This window comes from Canis lupus, chromosome 30 (assembly GCF_011100685.1).
Source record: "Canis lupus familiaris isolate Mischka breed German Shepherd chromosome 30, alternate assembly UU_Cfam_GSD_1.0, whole genome shotgun sequence".
In the NCBI taxonomy this organism is placed as follows: domain Eukaryota; kingdom Metazoa; phylum Chordata; class Mammalia; order Carnivora; family Canidae; genus Canis; species Canis lupus.
In genome coordinates this window covers 9,565,045-9,581,710 of record NC_049251.1, presented here as the reverse complement: position 1 = coordinate 9,581,710, position 16,666 = coordinate 9,565,045, and the positions used below count along the sequence as shown (strand labels likewise).

The following is a 16,666-nucleotide window of genomic DNA, read 5'->3' as shown; positions in this document are numbered from 1 at the left end:
TTGTTTTTCATATTATTATCTTGACAATACTAAGACTTCCAATCCTTGAACATGGGATGTCTTTCCATTTATTTAGGACTTATTCAATTTCTTTCAGGAATGTTTTGCAGTGTACAAGTCTTTCACCTCCTTGGTTAAATTTATTCCTAGGGGGCTTATTCTTTTGGATGTTATTGTAAATGGAATTGTTTTCTCAATCTCTTTTTTAAATTGTTCATTGTTGGTATATAGAAACACAACTGATTTTGTGTTGATAATATACCCTGCGACTTTGGTGAATTTCTTTATTAGCTTTGGTAGTTTTTTTTTGCAGATTCTTTGGGATTTTCTATGTTGGATCACATGTTGGATCACATCATTTGTGAATAGAAATAATTTCCCTAAAAAAAAAAAAAAAAAAAAGAAATAATTTCCCTTCTTCCTTTCCCATTTGAATGCCTTTTCTTTTTCTTGCCGAACTTCTCTGGCTGGAACTTCCAGTACAATGTTCAATAGGAGTGGTGAAAATGGGCAGCCTTGTCTTGTTTCTGATCATAGGGGAAAGCTTGTAGTCTTCACCCCTGAACAGGGTGTTGGCTGTTGATTTTTCATAAATGCCTTTTATCATACTGAGGAAGCTTCCTTTTATTCCTAGCCTTCTGAGAGTTTTTATCATGAAATAGTGTTAGATTTTGTCAAATGCTTTTTCTGCATCAACAGAGATACTCTTTTACATCTTTTAAAGATAAAATGCTTTAGTGCTAAAGTCAGTGGTATATTTTAACGGAGAAGAGAACACAGAAAAGTTCAGGTTGGGACACTAATCTGAGATAAAGGCAGAGAAAGTCCAGGGCTTAAAGTCTCCACGGAAAGTAGACGGAGAGTATTAGGGATTAGAGAGTAGAGAATTCTAGCCCCAACACAACATTTTACCAAGCTAAATTTGATAAAAGTGGGAAGAGAAATGCTTGCTTCTTGAAACGCTTGTGTAAATTATTTATAAATTCTATACGGTATTTGAGTTAACAAATTAACTTACAATGATTGATACATTGATAGAAGAAATATAATGGAATGAGAGGCTGGCATTTCCACATGCAAGTACCTGTAAGGTATGAGTACTGCTTGAAGATGTCAGAAGGCGTAGGTCCTGTTAGCAGAAAAACATCAATGATTCCACTCTCTGACATCCAGTGCACATCAGTTCGACATCTAATCTTTTGTTTAGCTGCAACAGGGCCCATCTGGGTCAGTGTGTACTAGAAAAAGAATGGAATGAAGATCTGAAAAATCTTCCACAAACCTACAATATGTATCATCCATGTGTAAGTAACAAGTACATACTGATGATAACTTTTACGGATTATGCTGCAAAGACTTTGGTGGCAGAGAATTGTCACTACGAAGCCCAGAATTATGACTACACTGGTTTTGTTTCTTTCTAAGCGTGACATGCAGCCATGATCCATAGCTCACCTTCACTGCAGGTTCTGTATTGATCTCCACTAGTGTTTCAGAGGCATTAAGCCAAAAAATGCCTAGAGTCCTGCCTAGCTTGTGGGCCAGAAGATAAGGCACTGAACCATAAATGCCCATTTTGTCATGTATTTTATATCCATAGACATCCAGGTTATAAAGACGGTAAGCATCGCCATCACTGAAACACACAAAGATGGACTATCATCAATTACAATCGCAAATATATTATTAGTAAATAGTATAGCCCCATTCTCCCCTGTAAACACTTAAATTCGATGCATGTTTAAGGCTCAACTCTTACCACTTCCGTAACCCAACCAGGGTTTATACCATTCTCTTCTGATTCCTTTGGCATCCCCTTCTGTGACAACTGGCATGTGTGGTCTCATAGCTTAGGTATCTTTTCTGAATATCTCTAGTGAGGTGAGGAGTGTTTCCTATGAATTCTCCAGAGTAGCAAGTACACAGTAAATATAATTGGTAAATTTTGAGAGTATTTCTCTGCTTCTAAAATAAAATGAAAGATAGTGTCCTAAAGTGCTTTCACAGTGCTGAGTAAGGAAAGCTGGGGAACTGAATTGGGGTGGAGAGCCCAAAGCTTGGCTTGGTATGTGAGCAGTACAGTTTTGTGATTCACTTGTTACTATGCCCACCTATTGACATGTTGTGTAAACAGCATCTGAACACAGCAAACTTGATCAGATTCTGTTTCTCTTTGGTCTTGTTTCCTCTTAGAATGATGCCTCTGGCATTTACTTGTCAATAGCATAGTTTGAAGTGATTTCCCTGAGGAAATCAAAGGTGACGAGATGCCACCTCTTTCCATTCTCTGGCTTACTGTCCTTTTTTGGTAAAAGCCTTTTTCTAGGTCAGTGATTTTCAGTGTATTCTCCTAAATTCCACACAGAGGCCTTGAGAGGTAAAAGCAAAACCCAGGGAGGTGGGATTGAACTACTTCAATCACAATAGTTCCATATTTTTACTTCCTCTGTGTATTTTAGGTCAGCATTACAGTTTTTATAATTCTCAAATTCTTGCCAAAAAAAATAAGATAAAAATTGAAAACCACTGCTCTTAAAGTTCTTAAAGATCTATAAACAATATCAAGGAGGAAGAGGCCAGGCACATAGTGGTCCAGGCTCAGACATCTCACATATTTTTCCTTCAAACTTCTACTCCAGAAACCAGAGTGTCCTATAAGAATTTTTGTTTTCACTTTACCTAGTATTTTTAAGTTGGTGTGATTCTGCATGTTGTGGGATCCCGTAGAGATGTTCAAATCCATGCAAGGAGAAATCCAAACCAATGGAGGCAGGACCTGTAGGGACCAGGGTACTGAGTTTTGCTTTTCTGTGGGACAATTAGGGAGACTCAGTTACCTATAAGCATAGCAAGATGACTAGACAGGGCTTGAGAGACCTCAACTTGCCTTGATCAGTAAGTCATTGGTGTGCCCTTTCTGTAAGATGTGACATTCAGGTACTGTGGGGATACAAACATGCAAAAGGTAAAGTTCTGGTCACTTACTAGTGTTTCCTTAGCTATGTGCTGAAACTCTCTGTGTCCTCATTTATAGTAAATCTCCTTTCTATGTGTAAAATATGGCTATGAGGTTTTAGATTTTTTCCTAATCTAAACTTTCCTAGAATGTATGGCATATTTCTTTGCATTAGGAAATAAAGGGTATTGAACAATTTTAATCTTCACTAGATAAAAGACTGGGTATCTTCTATGATCGTTTATTCTTATTGCATATAGGGAGTATAATGTCAAGGGCATCAGGAGGGCTCCTCAAAATACCTCTTCCCTGTGATTGTAGATATATAAGTTTTTTTTTTAAAATCAAAGATGTCCTTTATTTAACAATTATTTTAGAGATATGGTAAAAATGCAAGTAACTAGGAGAAAGAGCAAATACTCTTAGGTAAGAGTATTTGACATGAAATGGTCTTTATTTAAAGGAATTTATGGAAAGGGGGTGCTATAGAGAAGGTAAAATAGATTATGGTGTTACAGAAAGGAAAGCCTGATGACTCTTCTACTTATAAATTTTGGACATGTTGTCAGTCCTGATCATTATACTAGCCTATAGATAAAGATGCTAGAACAGAAATTCTCAAGGAGTTAGGATCTGTTATCCTACTGGTAGGAGGGAAGAGGAAAATATTTTTTCCAACTCTCTAAGCTCCAAGTATCTGAACAGTATATGCTAAAGAGACAAACTCCACCTCCCCACCCCCCACCCCCATCACTAAGTCTAGTGAGAAATGTCACAGATGGGCATGTGATACTCATGAGGAGGTCTAGAAAAGGTTTAGAACCAATGGCTTGCAATGTTGGAGCTGATGAGCTCTAGAACTTCATTTCTCATCACTTGACTCTCAAAAAAAAAAAAAAATGTGGAATGTGTGGCTGTCTGATATACTGAGTAGTACCAGCAGGGTACTGCGCCCTATACCTCTAACATGAGACCATAAACTGCATGAGGCCTATCCTTCTCTTACATTCCCCACAAAAGGTACATACTCACTATTGTTCTGTAGCAAAGCATTATTGAAGAATAGAGGCCCCAAATCTGAAATTTCTGTTCCCCTTACAGAAATCACTTGTTTGGATACCAAGGGTCAAGGGATGTTAGGTACTGATATTTAGCCATTTTGGCAAGATCTGCTTCAATACTATACCAATTTCAATGTTACCATTAACTTTGACATCCACAAATTTTCCAAATTTCTCCTCCCACAGGCCTAGATCCTCTTGGTCTTCCTGGTGGCACAAAAGAAGAGCAAATTGAGTTTATACATTATAATATTGAATGGTTGCTACAATAGCACATTTTGTTTGATTGTTAAAAAATTAGACTAAGAAAATAAATCTATCTTTTAAAAGACCTGCTTGTGATGTCAGTACATTTGACAAATTTGATCTGTGTTCCATATAAATGCCAATAATCATCCTCCTTATGAATTGTAGCTGACATGAAAATAATTTTTTATTGTGGTAGAACAGACATAATATAAAATCTATCATTTTAACTATCTTCCATTTTAATCATTTTATTTATTTTTGAAGTAATCTCTACGCCCAATGTGGGGCTTGAACTCATGACTCCGAGATAAGGAGTCACATGATCTACTGACTGATTCAGCCAAAGGCTCCCTATCCTTTTTTTTTTCATTTTTATCATTTTAAAATTATATAAATGTTATTATTAAATGACATTAAGTACATTCACATTGTTGTAAACCATTATCACCATCCATCTCCAGAACTTTTACATCTTTCCAAACTGAATCTTCATACCCATTTTTTAAAAATGACTTTATTTATTTGACAGAGAGAGAAAGAGGGTGGGGGAGCAAGTGAGCACAAGAAGGGGGGCAGGCAGCAGAGAAAGAGGGAGAGGCAGACTCCCTATGGAGCAGGGAGCCTGATGTGGGGCTCGATCCAGGACCCCAGGATCATGACCTGAACCAAAGGCAGACACTTAACCGACTGAGCCACCCAGGTGCCCCTGCATCTCCATACCCATCAAACAATAACTCCCCATACCTTCCTCACTCAGCTCATGGCAACAATCATTCTACTTTCTGTCTGTACAAATCTGACTACTGCAAATATTTCATATAGTATTTATCCTTTTGTAACTGGCTTATTTCACCTCGTATGTCTTCATGATTCATCCATTTTGTAGCATATGTCAGAATTTCCTTCCTTTTAAAAGTCAAATAATATTCCACTGTATGTATATACTACATTTTGTTTGTACATTCATCTGACTCTTGGATTGCTGGACTGCTTTTACCTTTTGGCTACTGTGAATGATGCTGCTAAGAACACAAGTATACTGGGATCCCTGGGTGGCGCAGCGGTTTGGCGCCTGCCTTTGGCCCAGGGCGTGATCCTGGAGACCCGGGATCGAATCCCACGTCGGGCTCCCGGTGCATGGAGCCTGCTTCTCCCTCTGCCTGTGTCTCTGCCCCTCTCTCTCTGTGTGACTATCATGAATAAATAAATAAAATCTTAAAAAAAAAAAAAAAAAAAAAGAACACAAGTATACAAATATTTGTTCGAATCTCTGCTTTTCCTTTTAGATATATATCCATAAATGAAATTGCTGGACCATATTGTAATTATATGTTGAATTTTTTTTAATAATCATTTCTTCTGATTTTTAAAAAAATTTTATTTATGATAGTCACAGAGAGAGAGAGAGAGAGAGAGGCAGAGGGAGAAGCAGGCTCCATGCACCGGGAGCCCGATGTGGGATTCAATCCCAGGTCTCCAGGATCGCGCCCTGGGCCAAAGGCAGGCGCCAAACCGCTGCGCCACCCAGGGATCCCCTATATGTTGAATTTTTTGAGGAACTGCCTCACTGTTTGACATAACTATCTTTACACAGTCCAGAATGACTATCTTTAAACAGTCCAGTGTTTTCAAAACACTTTGAAAAATGCATTCTGGTGCCTGGGGTGGCTTAACTGGTCAAGTGTCTGCCTTTGGTTCAGGTCATGGTCCCAAGGTCCTGGGATAGAGTCCTGCATTGGGCTCCCTGCTCAGTGAGGTATATGCTTCTCCCTCTACCCCTACTCCCTGCTCATGATCTCTCTCTCATACACTCTCTCTCAAAAAAAAAAAAAAAAATTTAAAATAAAAAAAATTAAAATACAGTCTTTATATATGTCAGATTTTTTAAATTCTTTTTTTTTTTTCTTGCAAACGATGTAAGGCAAAATATTTAGAATCAAATAACTCAGGTCAAAAATCAAACATTTTGGATGAGATGGGTACTTCCTCACCTTGCTTCAATTAGCCAAACTACTTCAGAGTCAAGACTGGTCAGGTTCACAATCTTTGATGTAGAGCTAATAAATTTTCTCAGCTTTACAAGTTTCCTTTCTTGGTTTTACTAGTTTCATTCTTTCTAGTAGAATGAAAATGTTTTCTAGAAATTGTGTGTGTGTGCATGAAATACATGTTTCTTTTAAAAAATGAGCCCCTTGTTCATTTCTAGGTGGTTTCTTCATAATTATAAGCTTCTGTAAAGTCAGCCTCTATGTGCCGGGGTGTTTAAATCACATCTAAATTCTTAATGTAGGGACTATTATCCTGGGGTGTATGGATGGGCTTTAGAGTTTGTGAACTCCTTCAAACAGTGTGAAAATTCTGTTCTACAGAAATGGTTCATTAGCTTTCATCAGATTCTTGCATCTATGATGCAAAAACCACTATCTAAGCTCTCTAATTGGAGGTCTCCCCAAAGCTGGTTGGACAGATCACAAAACTGTAAGGCTATGTCTTAGTTGTCCTTCTCTACTTGAAAAAGGGGGAAATATTCTCTCTCATATTCATCAGCATGGGTCAGTTTCAAGAGGAAGGAGGCATGTCCTTGCTCTGGAAATATTTTTTTCACCATTCGGTGGCCATACCTACTGTCAGGGATCTTTCAAAGATGCACATGGCTTTGGATGAAGAGAAGATTTCTGGAATGCCCATTATCCATAATTCAGCTAAAATAATCTTTTAAAGACAGGCATCAGGCCACATATATCTCTGTTGATTATAGCCTTTCCATAGTTTTCCTTTGCCCTTAGGTTAAAGCCCAAAAACCTTAACAAGACATAGAAGAATGCCAGCTCTACAGCAATGGGGGACTTGATTTATTCAAGATATATTACCAATTCCTTGAACAGTGCCTGGCATATAGGAAATATTCAACAATAGTTGCTGGATAAGAGAATTATTATAAGGCTTTTCACAGAATTGCCCTGCTTATCTCTCTGGCCTTGTTATACAATACCTTTTTCTTTGCTTTTTTTTCACCTGCTAAAAAGTATGTATGTTTTAAAAAATTTCTTCAGATGTGTTCCTTCCTACCTTAAGGTCTTTGAAAATGAAATTTCCTCTATCTGAAATATTCTTTTCCCACCTTTTGACTAGCTATTGTATCCTCGTGCATCAGTTTTAGTTGGAAAATCATTTCCTTCAGGAAGTCTATCCTGACCCTCATCTTAGTCAACTTCCTTGTTATATTCTCCTATAGCACTCTTTGCAACACTCCTCATGCTTGTACTTAATGTCCATCTTTCCCATTAGATTCTAAGATTCATGAGGATAGGCTGGGATTTGTTTTATTCACTGCCAATTCTCCTTGCCTAGCATAATTTTTTGAGCTGGAATAAAAGCAGGCACTCAGGAATTAACTGTTTTATGAATGAATGAACACATGAGTAGATGAATGAAAGAATTAACGAGATTGCAAGGTGAGCAAAGACATACATGGCCCAATTTATATGTAGTAGAGTATTATCAAGTACCCATCTGGGAAGAATAGAATCATTATATTCCATATCATGATAATGATGGTGAAATAGACTAAGAAAAAAATTGGTCAATCTAAATTACCTGAGAAGCATCAATTGATGTGTCCTCCTTATTTTCTTTGGTAGATCTGTTTTAATATAAATAAAGATGTTTCACTCATGGGAAGACTGACAGAATTTTGTTCAGTGATAAAGATTTTAATTTCTAACTTTTGAGATGCTGTAAATTATATCTTAACTTATTAAAAATGTCATTACCAAAATAACTATGAAATTGAACATTTATGATGAACATTAATCTAATAGCTTGATTTATTAAAATGTAGATATATTTGAATTTTCTTGTTTATCTTTGAAAACTTTACCAGTTTTTTATTATACATGTAGTACATGTAATATATAATACACTATTTAAACAAGATATAAGCAAGCAAAGTAGAACAAGCTGCTCTCACCCAATGTTACCCTAGAATAGAGCAACATAACACACTCTCTTCCAAAATGATTGTGACAACTTATTCTTTCATGTACAGTTGGATTTGAGTGCTCATTTCTCATTCTTAATATGGGGCCTTATACACTTAAAATTTTTATCAATCTAAAATTTTAGAAAAGACTTTCCTGCCTCATGACAATGCTCTGATGAAGTCTCAAAGTTTTTACTTTAGCTGCCCTATCAATCCATTGATTTATATGAATTTAATAAAATAGGATTTTAAAAACTGGAATGTGTTTTTTTCCAGTTTTTTTTCCCCAGTTTTCTTCTTATACTTTATTCCTAGCTTCCTAACGTTGTAGCTGGAAAATATTCTTAATAATGATTTCAACCTTCTTAAATTTACTGAGACGTGTCTTGTGGCTTAATAGGTTAGATCTCCAGATTTAATTTGGAGAATGTTCTATGTGTACTTGAAAAGACTATATTCTGCTGTTTTTGGATGGAATGTCTGTTTATGTACATGTATGTGGGTATAAAAAGTTCATCTGGTCTAATGTGTCATTTCTTGTTGGATCTTTTCCTTTATCCTATGTAATGGCTTTGTTTCTTGATATAGTCTTTGTTTTAGAGTCTGTTTGGTCACTTAAGTTCAAGCATATTCTAAATGCACTACATTTTTACTCCTCTCACACCATGTTTTATGTTTTGGATGTTGTACTTTACATCTTATTGTGTATCCATTGATTTAATTATTGTAGATCTAGATAGTTTTACTACTTTTGTTTTTTTTTCCTTAAAGATCTTATGTATTTGAGAAAGAGAGTGAGAAGCAGGCTCCCTGCTGAGCAGGGAACCCAACATGGGGTTCATGACCTGAGCTGAAGGCAGATGTTTAAACCAACTGAGCTACCCAGATGCCCCATTACTTTTGTCCTTTTGCCTTGTACAAGCTGTGCAGGTGGTTGAACTGCTGCCTTTATTACGTTTACCTTTACCAGTGAGATTTTTTTTCTTTTACAATTTTCTTATTTCGGGATCCCTGGGTGGCGCAGTGGTTTAGCGCCTGCCTTTGGCCCAGGGCGTGATCCTGGAGACCCGGGATCGAATCCCACGTCAGGCTCCCGGTGCATGGAGCCTGCTTCTTCCTCTGCCTGTGTCTCTGCCTGTCTCTCTCACTGTGTGCCTATCATAAATAAAAAAAAAAAAAAAAAAAATTTTCTTATTTCTAGTTATGGACTTTTCTTTTCCATTTAAGGAAGTCCCTTTAACATTTCTCAGAAGGCTGGTTTCATATTGATGAACTCCTTTGGCTTTTGCTTATTTGGGAAACCCCTTATTTCTCCCTCAATTCTAAGGGATAACCTTGCCATATAAAGTATTCTTAGTTCTAAGTTTTTCTATCAGCACTTTGAATATATAGCATCATTCCCTTCTGCCCTATCAAGTTTAGGGGGTTCCCTTGCTGCTTATAAGATTCTTTCATATTTAACTATTGATTCTTCCACTGTAATGTGTCTTGAGGTGGGTCTCTTTGGGTTCATCTTATTTGGGCTCTGTACTTTGTGGACTTGGATGTCTATTTCTTTCACCAGGTTAGAGAAGTTTTCTGCCATTCTTTGTTTCTTTTCTTTTTTTTAAAAAAAAGATTTTATTTATTTATGAGAGAGAGAGAAAGAGAGAGAGAGAGAGAGAGAGAGAGAGAGAAAACGACTGGGGGAGGGGCAAAGGGCGAAGGAGAAAGAGACTCCCCAATGAGCACAGGGCCACCATGGTGCTCGACCCCAGTACCCTGAGATCATGACCTGAGCTAAAGTCAGATGCTTAATCGACAGTCACCCAGGTGCCATTATTTCTTTAAATAGGTTTTCTGTCTCTCTCTTTCTCTTCTCCTTCTGGGACCCCCCTATAATATGAATGTTAGTATGCTTGATGTCCCAGAGGTTCCTTAAGCTATCCTCATTTAAAAAAATTTTTTTTTCTTTCTGCTGCTCTGATTGGGTGATTTACAATACTCTCTCTTCAGATTGCTGATCTGTTCTTCTGCATCATCTAATCTGCTGTTGATTCCCTCTAGTGTATTTTTTACTTCAGTTATTGTATCCTTCAGCTGATGGGTTCTTTTTGTATTTTCTACTTCCTTGTCTAAGTTTTTACTGTGTTCATCCATTCTTTTCCTGAGTTTGGTGAGCATTTTTATGACCATTAAATTCTTTATCTGGTAGATTGCTTATCTCTGTTTCTTTAGTTCTTCATGTTTTGTCTTGTTCTTTCATTTGGAACATATTCTTCTGTCTCCTCATTTTGCCCAACTCTCTGTTTGTTTCCATATATTAGGTAGATCAATTATATCTCCTGATCTTGAAGGAATGGCTTTATGCAGAAGGTGTCCTGTGGGCCCAGTAGCACAGACCTCCTGCTCACCACAGTTAGGTGCCCCAAGAGTGTTCCGTGTGTGTGCTGTGTATACCTTCCTGTAGTGACTGGGTTGCAATTGGTGCAGGCTCACCAAGGTGTGTGGGGCTACCCTCCAGCATGACTGTGAGGTCTGGCTGTGACTGCTATAGTCATGCTGGTTAGTAGGACTAGCCCCTGGCCCATCTGACTGAGAGGCCTGGTTGTGACTAATGTGGATATGCTGGTGTGTGGAGTTGGTCCCTGCCATGGCTTGCTGTGAGGCCTGGATATGACACTGTGGTGCACTGATGAGTGGGGCATGTGTCCTGTGTGGCTTGCTGAGCGGTCCAGCTGTGCCTGTTGTAGGTGTTCTAGTGTGCAGGGCTGGCCCCTGAAGCTGGAGATGCTTAGGAGGGGTTCTGATACCAGCTGAGGCTGCCCACTTCAAGTGCTGAGGTTGAAGGTTGCTTAAGAGGAACTCTGATGGTAGCCAAAGGTGGCCACCAGGAATGCCAGGGTACAGAGACACTTGGGAGAGTCTCCAGGGTGAGAAATGGCTTGAGTAGATCAAGTCTGCATGGGAACATTGGACTGGGCAAGTGGTGCTAACATAGGAGATAGAGAGTACCAGAAATGACACCCACCAACACTGGGCCAACCAGGTAAAAGAAGAAAAATGGTACCCACCAGTGCATCTGTCCCTAGAGGGCATTCCAACAGATTCCCGCTATCCTAAAATTAGTCAATGGATCTCCTCCACATGTAACCCATGCAACTTTCAAGTGTTGCCTCTGGGGATGTGGGACCTGACCAAACTATGTCTGGGCTCCTCAGACCCATCTTGAGGTTTTTTTCCTTTATATCCTTAGTTGTGTATGATCTGTTCTGCTAGTCTTTAGTTTGTTCTCAGAGATAGTTTTCTTTTTTTTATAAGTAGGTTTTATAAGTAGTAGGGCTAGTGTGGAGCCCAATGTGGGGCCTGAACTCATGACCTGAGCTGAAATCAAGAGCCAGATACTTAACTGACTGAGCCACCCAGGTGCACCTCAGAGTTAGTTTTCTATATGTAATTGTAGATTTTTATGTGTGGGCGAGGAGGCAAGCTCAAAATCTTCCTACATCACCATTTTGATTTTGTCTCTCTTATTATCTGGAATTCATTTTTGCTAATGTTGTGAGGTTTGGATCTAACTTAAATTTTTTTTCTAGGTGGATAGCCTGATTTACCTAACACGAATGTAAATGCTGGAAATATAAACTAGTACACAACCTCTGTGGAAGGTAATTTGGCAGCATCAGTCAGAATTACAAATTCACAAACCATTTGGTTAGCAATTGTACTTCTATGACTCTAGTCTATGGATGTACTTGCATGTATGCAAAATGACACATAAAGTTATCCATGAAGTAGCTGTAAAACAAGATTAGAAACAATTTTAAAGTCAATCAAGAGAGAATTTACTAAATGAATCATGGTGTAACCATACAATAGAAACTACATAGCTGCTTTAAAGAAATTAGGAACTATCACATTGATAAAGGAAAAATAGCAAAGTACAGAATAATGTGTAAAGGTGATATCATATGTGTCAAAAAAGGAAAAAAACAAGGCATATATATATATCTTACTATATAAACATAAGTTGTCTCTGGAAGGATACATAAAAAACTGGAAACAATGATTGCTTTCAAGGATGGAACTGGGTAGTTCAAGGACAAATGGAAAGGCAAGGGAGACTTTTCACTGTATCCCCTTGTGTAGCATGTGCTTATCCAAAACTAGAAATATTAAGGCCCAATTTAGATATTATCTCTTAAACAAAAATATGGGAGTTTATTAAAAGAAAAAATATCTTAAATATAAATAACCCGGGTACTGGGTACACAGGTATTTGTTATGCTATTTGTTTGGGTTATTTCAGTTAAAAAATAATTGAATATTCATGAAGTACTAACAAGTGGCAGAATTATAAGTATTTAAATTTTTCTTTTTAATATTTTCTATTTTTCCTATAATGAATTACAGAGATATTATCTCTGTAATAAGAAAATTTTTAGGTATAAAATATAAATAAGTTGACTTATTATATGGGAAAATCACTATGTGGGAATAATGAATGTTGAATGCTTTCTACAGATTACATAAGATGTTTATTATTAGGATAAAAATAGAACTACAGACTGGAGGACTTAAAAACAATATTGGTAAAAATGGAAGAAGAACCTCCCCCTATTACTACCTCCCAGTTCATCTCCACATAAACAGTTTTTTTAAAAAAGTATTTTATTTATTTACTCATGAGAGACACAGAGAGAGAGGCAGAGACATAGGTAGAGAGAGATAAGCAGGCTCCCTTTGGGGACTCCAATGCGGGACTCGATCCCAGGACTGCGGGATCACTTTCTGGGCCAAAGGCAGGTGCAAAACCGCTGAGCTACCCAGGCGTCCTCACATAAACAGCTTTGAATAAGAAACTGTTTTCTGAAAACTCTTGGACAACTATTCAAGTGTAGGATAACTCAAGTTATTACAAGGAGATAAAGTGAAATTCTGAAGGCAAATCAATTCATGTTAACATTTATCAAGTCTCAACAGAGTGTTTTTTTTTTTTTTTTTTTTCAACAGAGTATAGAGAGTAGAGAATGCCATCAGTTAAAGACACAGAATGTGTTAAGAGTATTGAGTTGCAAATGTCTAGGAATTATTCTTGTCATCAAGCTTGCATTTACTTGCACAGGTGAAAAGATGAAAGACCTCATAACAATATTCCAGCAAATACGGCAAACCAATTTTCCATGGTGATATAACAACTATTTAGGCAATTAGTAATCACAATCTGGTTTTCTAAAGTCGTTTACATGTCAAGTAATGTGCAAAAATACCTTTGCTTGAGAGGAATCTGCAGGTGCTCAAAGTACAATTGGTCCAGGGAGTTTATGCTCATCACAATCTCTTCTTCAGACACCAAATCTATCTTGAATGGGTTTGCTGTGATATGACACTTCAGATCTCCTTTTCCATCTGCCAATACCAGACTACCTGCATCCCCTGAGCATGAAATCAGCCTAGAAAACGAAGTAAGAAGAGAAAAACAGGTTTACATGGCTCAATGTGATTCGCAATTCAAATAAGTGTGTAAATGGGGTGCCTGGATGGCTCAGTCAGTTTAAGTGTCTGGCTCTTGATTTCAGCTCAGATCATATATGCAAAGTACTTGGCAGTGCCTGGCACATAATAAGCACTCAATAAATGTTAGCTAGCATCATTATTACCCTGGTCTGGACAGTCTAGTAACACTTTGTTGCACCGAACACTTTGCTTTTCTCTCTCATCCCAACCGTACACTCAAACACTAAGGAAATAACATAGGTTGGATTTTGATCCACTGAGTCCACAGTGAGATGGAATCTCTCCTGACTCTCATCAGTCCTTGATTTGACAGGTAGACTGTTAGAATATTCTGGATCCCCAGGAATTATGTAAGCTCAGAGGCAGCACTTACATTCCCTGAGAGGTCTAGATATTTCTTTCTCTGGTGCATAGTCACCCTGGTAAATGGTCACCTGCCTCTTTAGGGAAGGTGAGGGGGGATATTTTATGTTATTATATCCTTATGAAGTCCTCATCCATGGATTCTAGGCTTCCCCTTCAAGAAAGATGCCTGGGTTCTAGAAACTGTCTGGATTTTTGTGAGAGGTTGTATCTCACTGTTCATCAAACCTAAATGGAATTCTTTTGATTGTTCTATCAAGTAGGACTTTAGTGCATCTATTCCAGTCCAGGGGACCTTGGATACATTGTTCACTGACTTGAGGGTTAAACCATCTTGGGTACCATACATGCACTGCTGTACATTATGGAAATATCTTCACCTTGTCTCTAACAACTAAATGCTGCTACTTTCATTCTGCCACGTGGAGTCTCATCATCTCCACTGAAATCAGGGAGCCCATTTTGATAGCATGATTTCCCACCATTATTTCTAGCTCACAAAAGACATTCATTGACTATAGTGCTTTCCAAGTGTTCCCTCACCAATATATTTCTCAATGAAGGGAGTATCCTTTGGATCCTCTTGGAGAACAAAATTAGGGAAATTAGGGGCTAGATGAGCTGTTGCATATGATATATCCACGTCAATATCTTTACCTTTCTAAGTCTATGGATATCCTAAGTCTTTCTACTCTGTGCCAAGGAATTTCTGGTATCTCAACTTCATTCAGCAGATCCCATAGATGAATATAGATTATAATTAACCAGCCAAGCAATAATTAGACCCACTTGCAGCTGTCCAAGCTAGCATATCAAATCTAGATTCTCTGGTACATGTACCCATGTCAATAAATTTAATGTGGTCCTAAAATTATGTTCCTTCCTTCAGTCTAGGAATCTCTCAGAAATCATTTCCATCCATATTCCCAGGACTTTTGCCAGCAAAAAAATCTTGTAATTCTTCAGGTATAAAGGTTTGACTGTAATTAGCTCTGTAGTCATGATGGTTTCTGATGGTGAGTTTAGCAGCAATGAAGGATGGTAGGTTGAGGCACAAGAAGTCCTGGAATCCCCTTGCAAAATATATCTTAGGTGAGGTCAACACAGGGTGTCCAAGTCAGGTAGGATCAGCTTTATTAGAGGAAAAGGAGCTGCTTCTGCTGGAATAGGAAGCTCGGTGGAATTCTGAGGTTTAGGTACTCAGTTATTCAAATCTTCCCAAATGTTGCTTTTTAATTTTCCCTTTTTCCACTCAGTGCCCTAAATTCTCAGAACTGATGAGGCTGTGAATTAAACTCATGGTCTAAGTCAGCAAATCATGGACTCAAACTCTGTACCTGATTTTCAGCTATAAGGATAGCTACAACAGATGTGAGAGACTTTTAGGACTGTCATAAAAACGTATTTGGTTTCTGAGAATGCCTGAACTAAGAATTCAAAACCTGATACTGTACTTTGCTTTCTTTAAGTTCTTCAGTGAAGTTAGTAATAGGCCACTTCAGAGTTTTGAGTTCTTTGATAATTGTGCTATTCTATGCCCCTACTACTTGGTCTGCAGGGGCCATACTTTCAATACGTGCTTTATTTTAGTTGACCACAGTTAGTAATTTAAATAACTCTGCCATGGAATGCTGTGGTTTACTGCTAGTTGTATTAGTTTGCTAGGTCTGCCACAACAAATACCACCCTGGGTAGCTTAAACTACAGAAATTTATTTTCTCAAAATTCTACAGGCTGGAAGTTCCAGATCAAAGTGTCAGTGGGTTTGGTTTCTTCTGAGACCTTTCTCCTTGGCTTTCAGATGGCCATCTTCTTGTTACATCCTCACACAGTCATCCCTCTGTCTGTGTTGTGTCCTAATCTCCTCTTCTTATAGGACACAAGTCATATAATATTAGAGTCTACCCTAATGACCTCATTTTAACTCAGTTACCTCTTCAAAGGCCCTACCTCTAAATATAGTCACATTCTGAGGTACAGGAGGTTAGGGCTTCTCCTGCGGATTTACCCCAAAGATACAGATGCAGTGAAAAGCCGAGACACCTGCACCCCAATATTCATAGCAGCAATGTCCACAATAGCCAAACTGTGGAAGGACCCTCAGTGTCCATCGAAAGATGAATGGATAAAGAAGATGTGGTCTATATACAATGGAATATTATTCAGCCATTAGAAATGATGAATACCCACCATCTGCTTCTACATGGATAGAACTGGAAGGTATTATGCTGAGTAAAGTAAGTCAATCGGAGAAGGACAAACATTATATGGTTTCTTTCATTCATTTGGGGAATATAAAAAAATAGTGAAAGGGATTAAAGGGGAAAGGAGAGAAAATGAGTGGGAAAAATCAGAGAGGGTAACAAAACATTAGGGACTCCTAACTCTGAGAAGCAAACAAGGGGTAGTAGTGGAAGTGGGGGGGGATGGGGTGACTGGGTGATGGGCACTGAGGGGGGCACTTGACAAGGTGTTATAATCTATGAGCACTAGGTGTTATACTCTATGTTGGCAAATCGAACTCCAATAAAAACTATACCAAAAAAAAAAAAAAAAAAA

At 38.0% G+C, this 16,666-nt stretch overlaps 1 protein-coding gene across 5 annotated transcripts in view; it reads right to left on the bottom strand.

Moving 5' to 3' along the window:
- Positions 1–16,666, bottom strand: part of GANC (glucosidase alpha, neutral C) — a 75,286-nt gene that overhangs the window by 41,519 nt on the left and 17,101 nt on the right. For all 5 annotated transcript variants that reach the window (XM_038580156.1, XM_038580155.1, XM_038580154.1 and 2 more), the window contains 6 exons: positions 13,498–13,680; positions 7,864–7,909; positions 4,158–4,224; positions 2,680–2,776; positions 1,456–1,636; positions 1,085–1,238 (listed from right to left, as the gene is read on the bottom strand). In XM_038580156.1, coding sequence (XP_038436084.1) covers positions 1,085–1,238; positions 1,456–1,636; positions 2,680–2,776; positions 4,158–4,224; positions 7,864–7,909; positions 13,498–13,680 — 728 coding nt within the window. The remainder of the gene's footprint in view (positions 1–1,084; positions 1,239–1,455; positions 1,637–2,679; positions 2,777–4,157; positions 4,225–7,863; positions 7,910–13,497; positions 13,681–16,666) is intronic.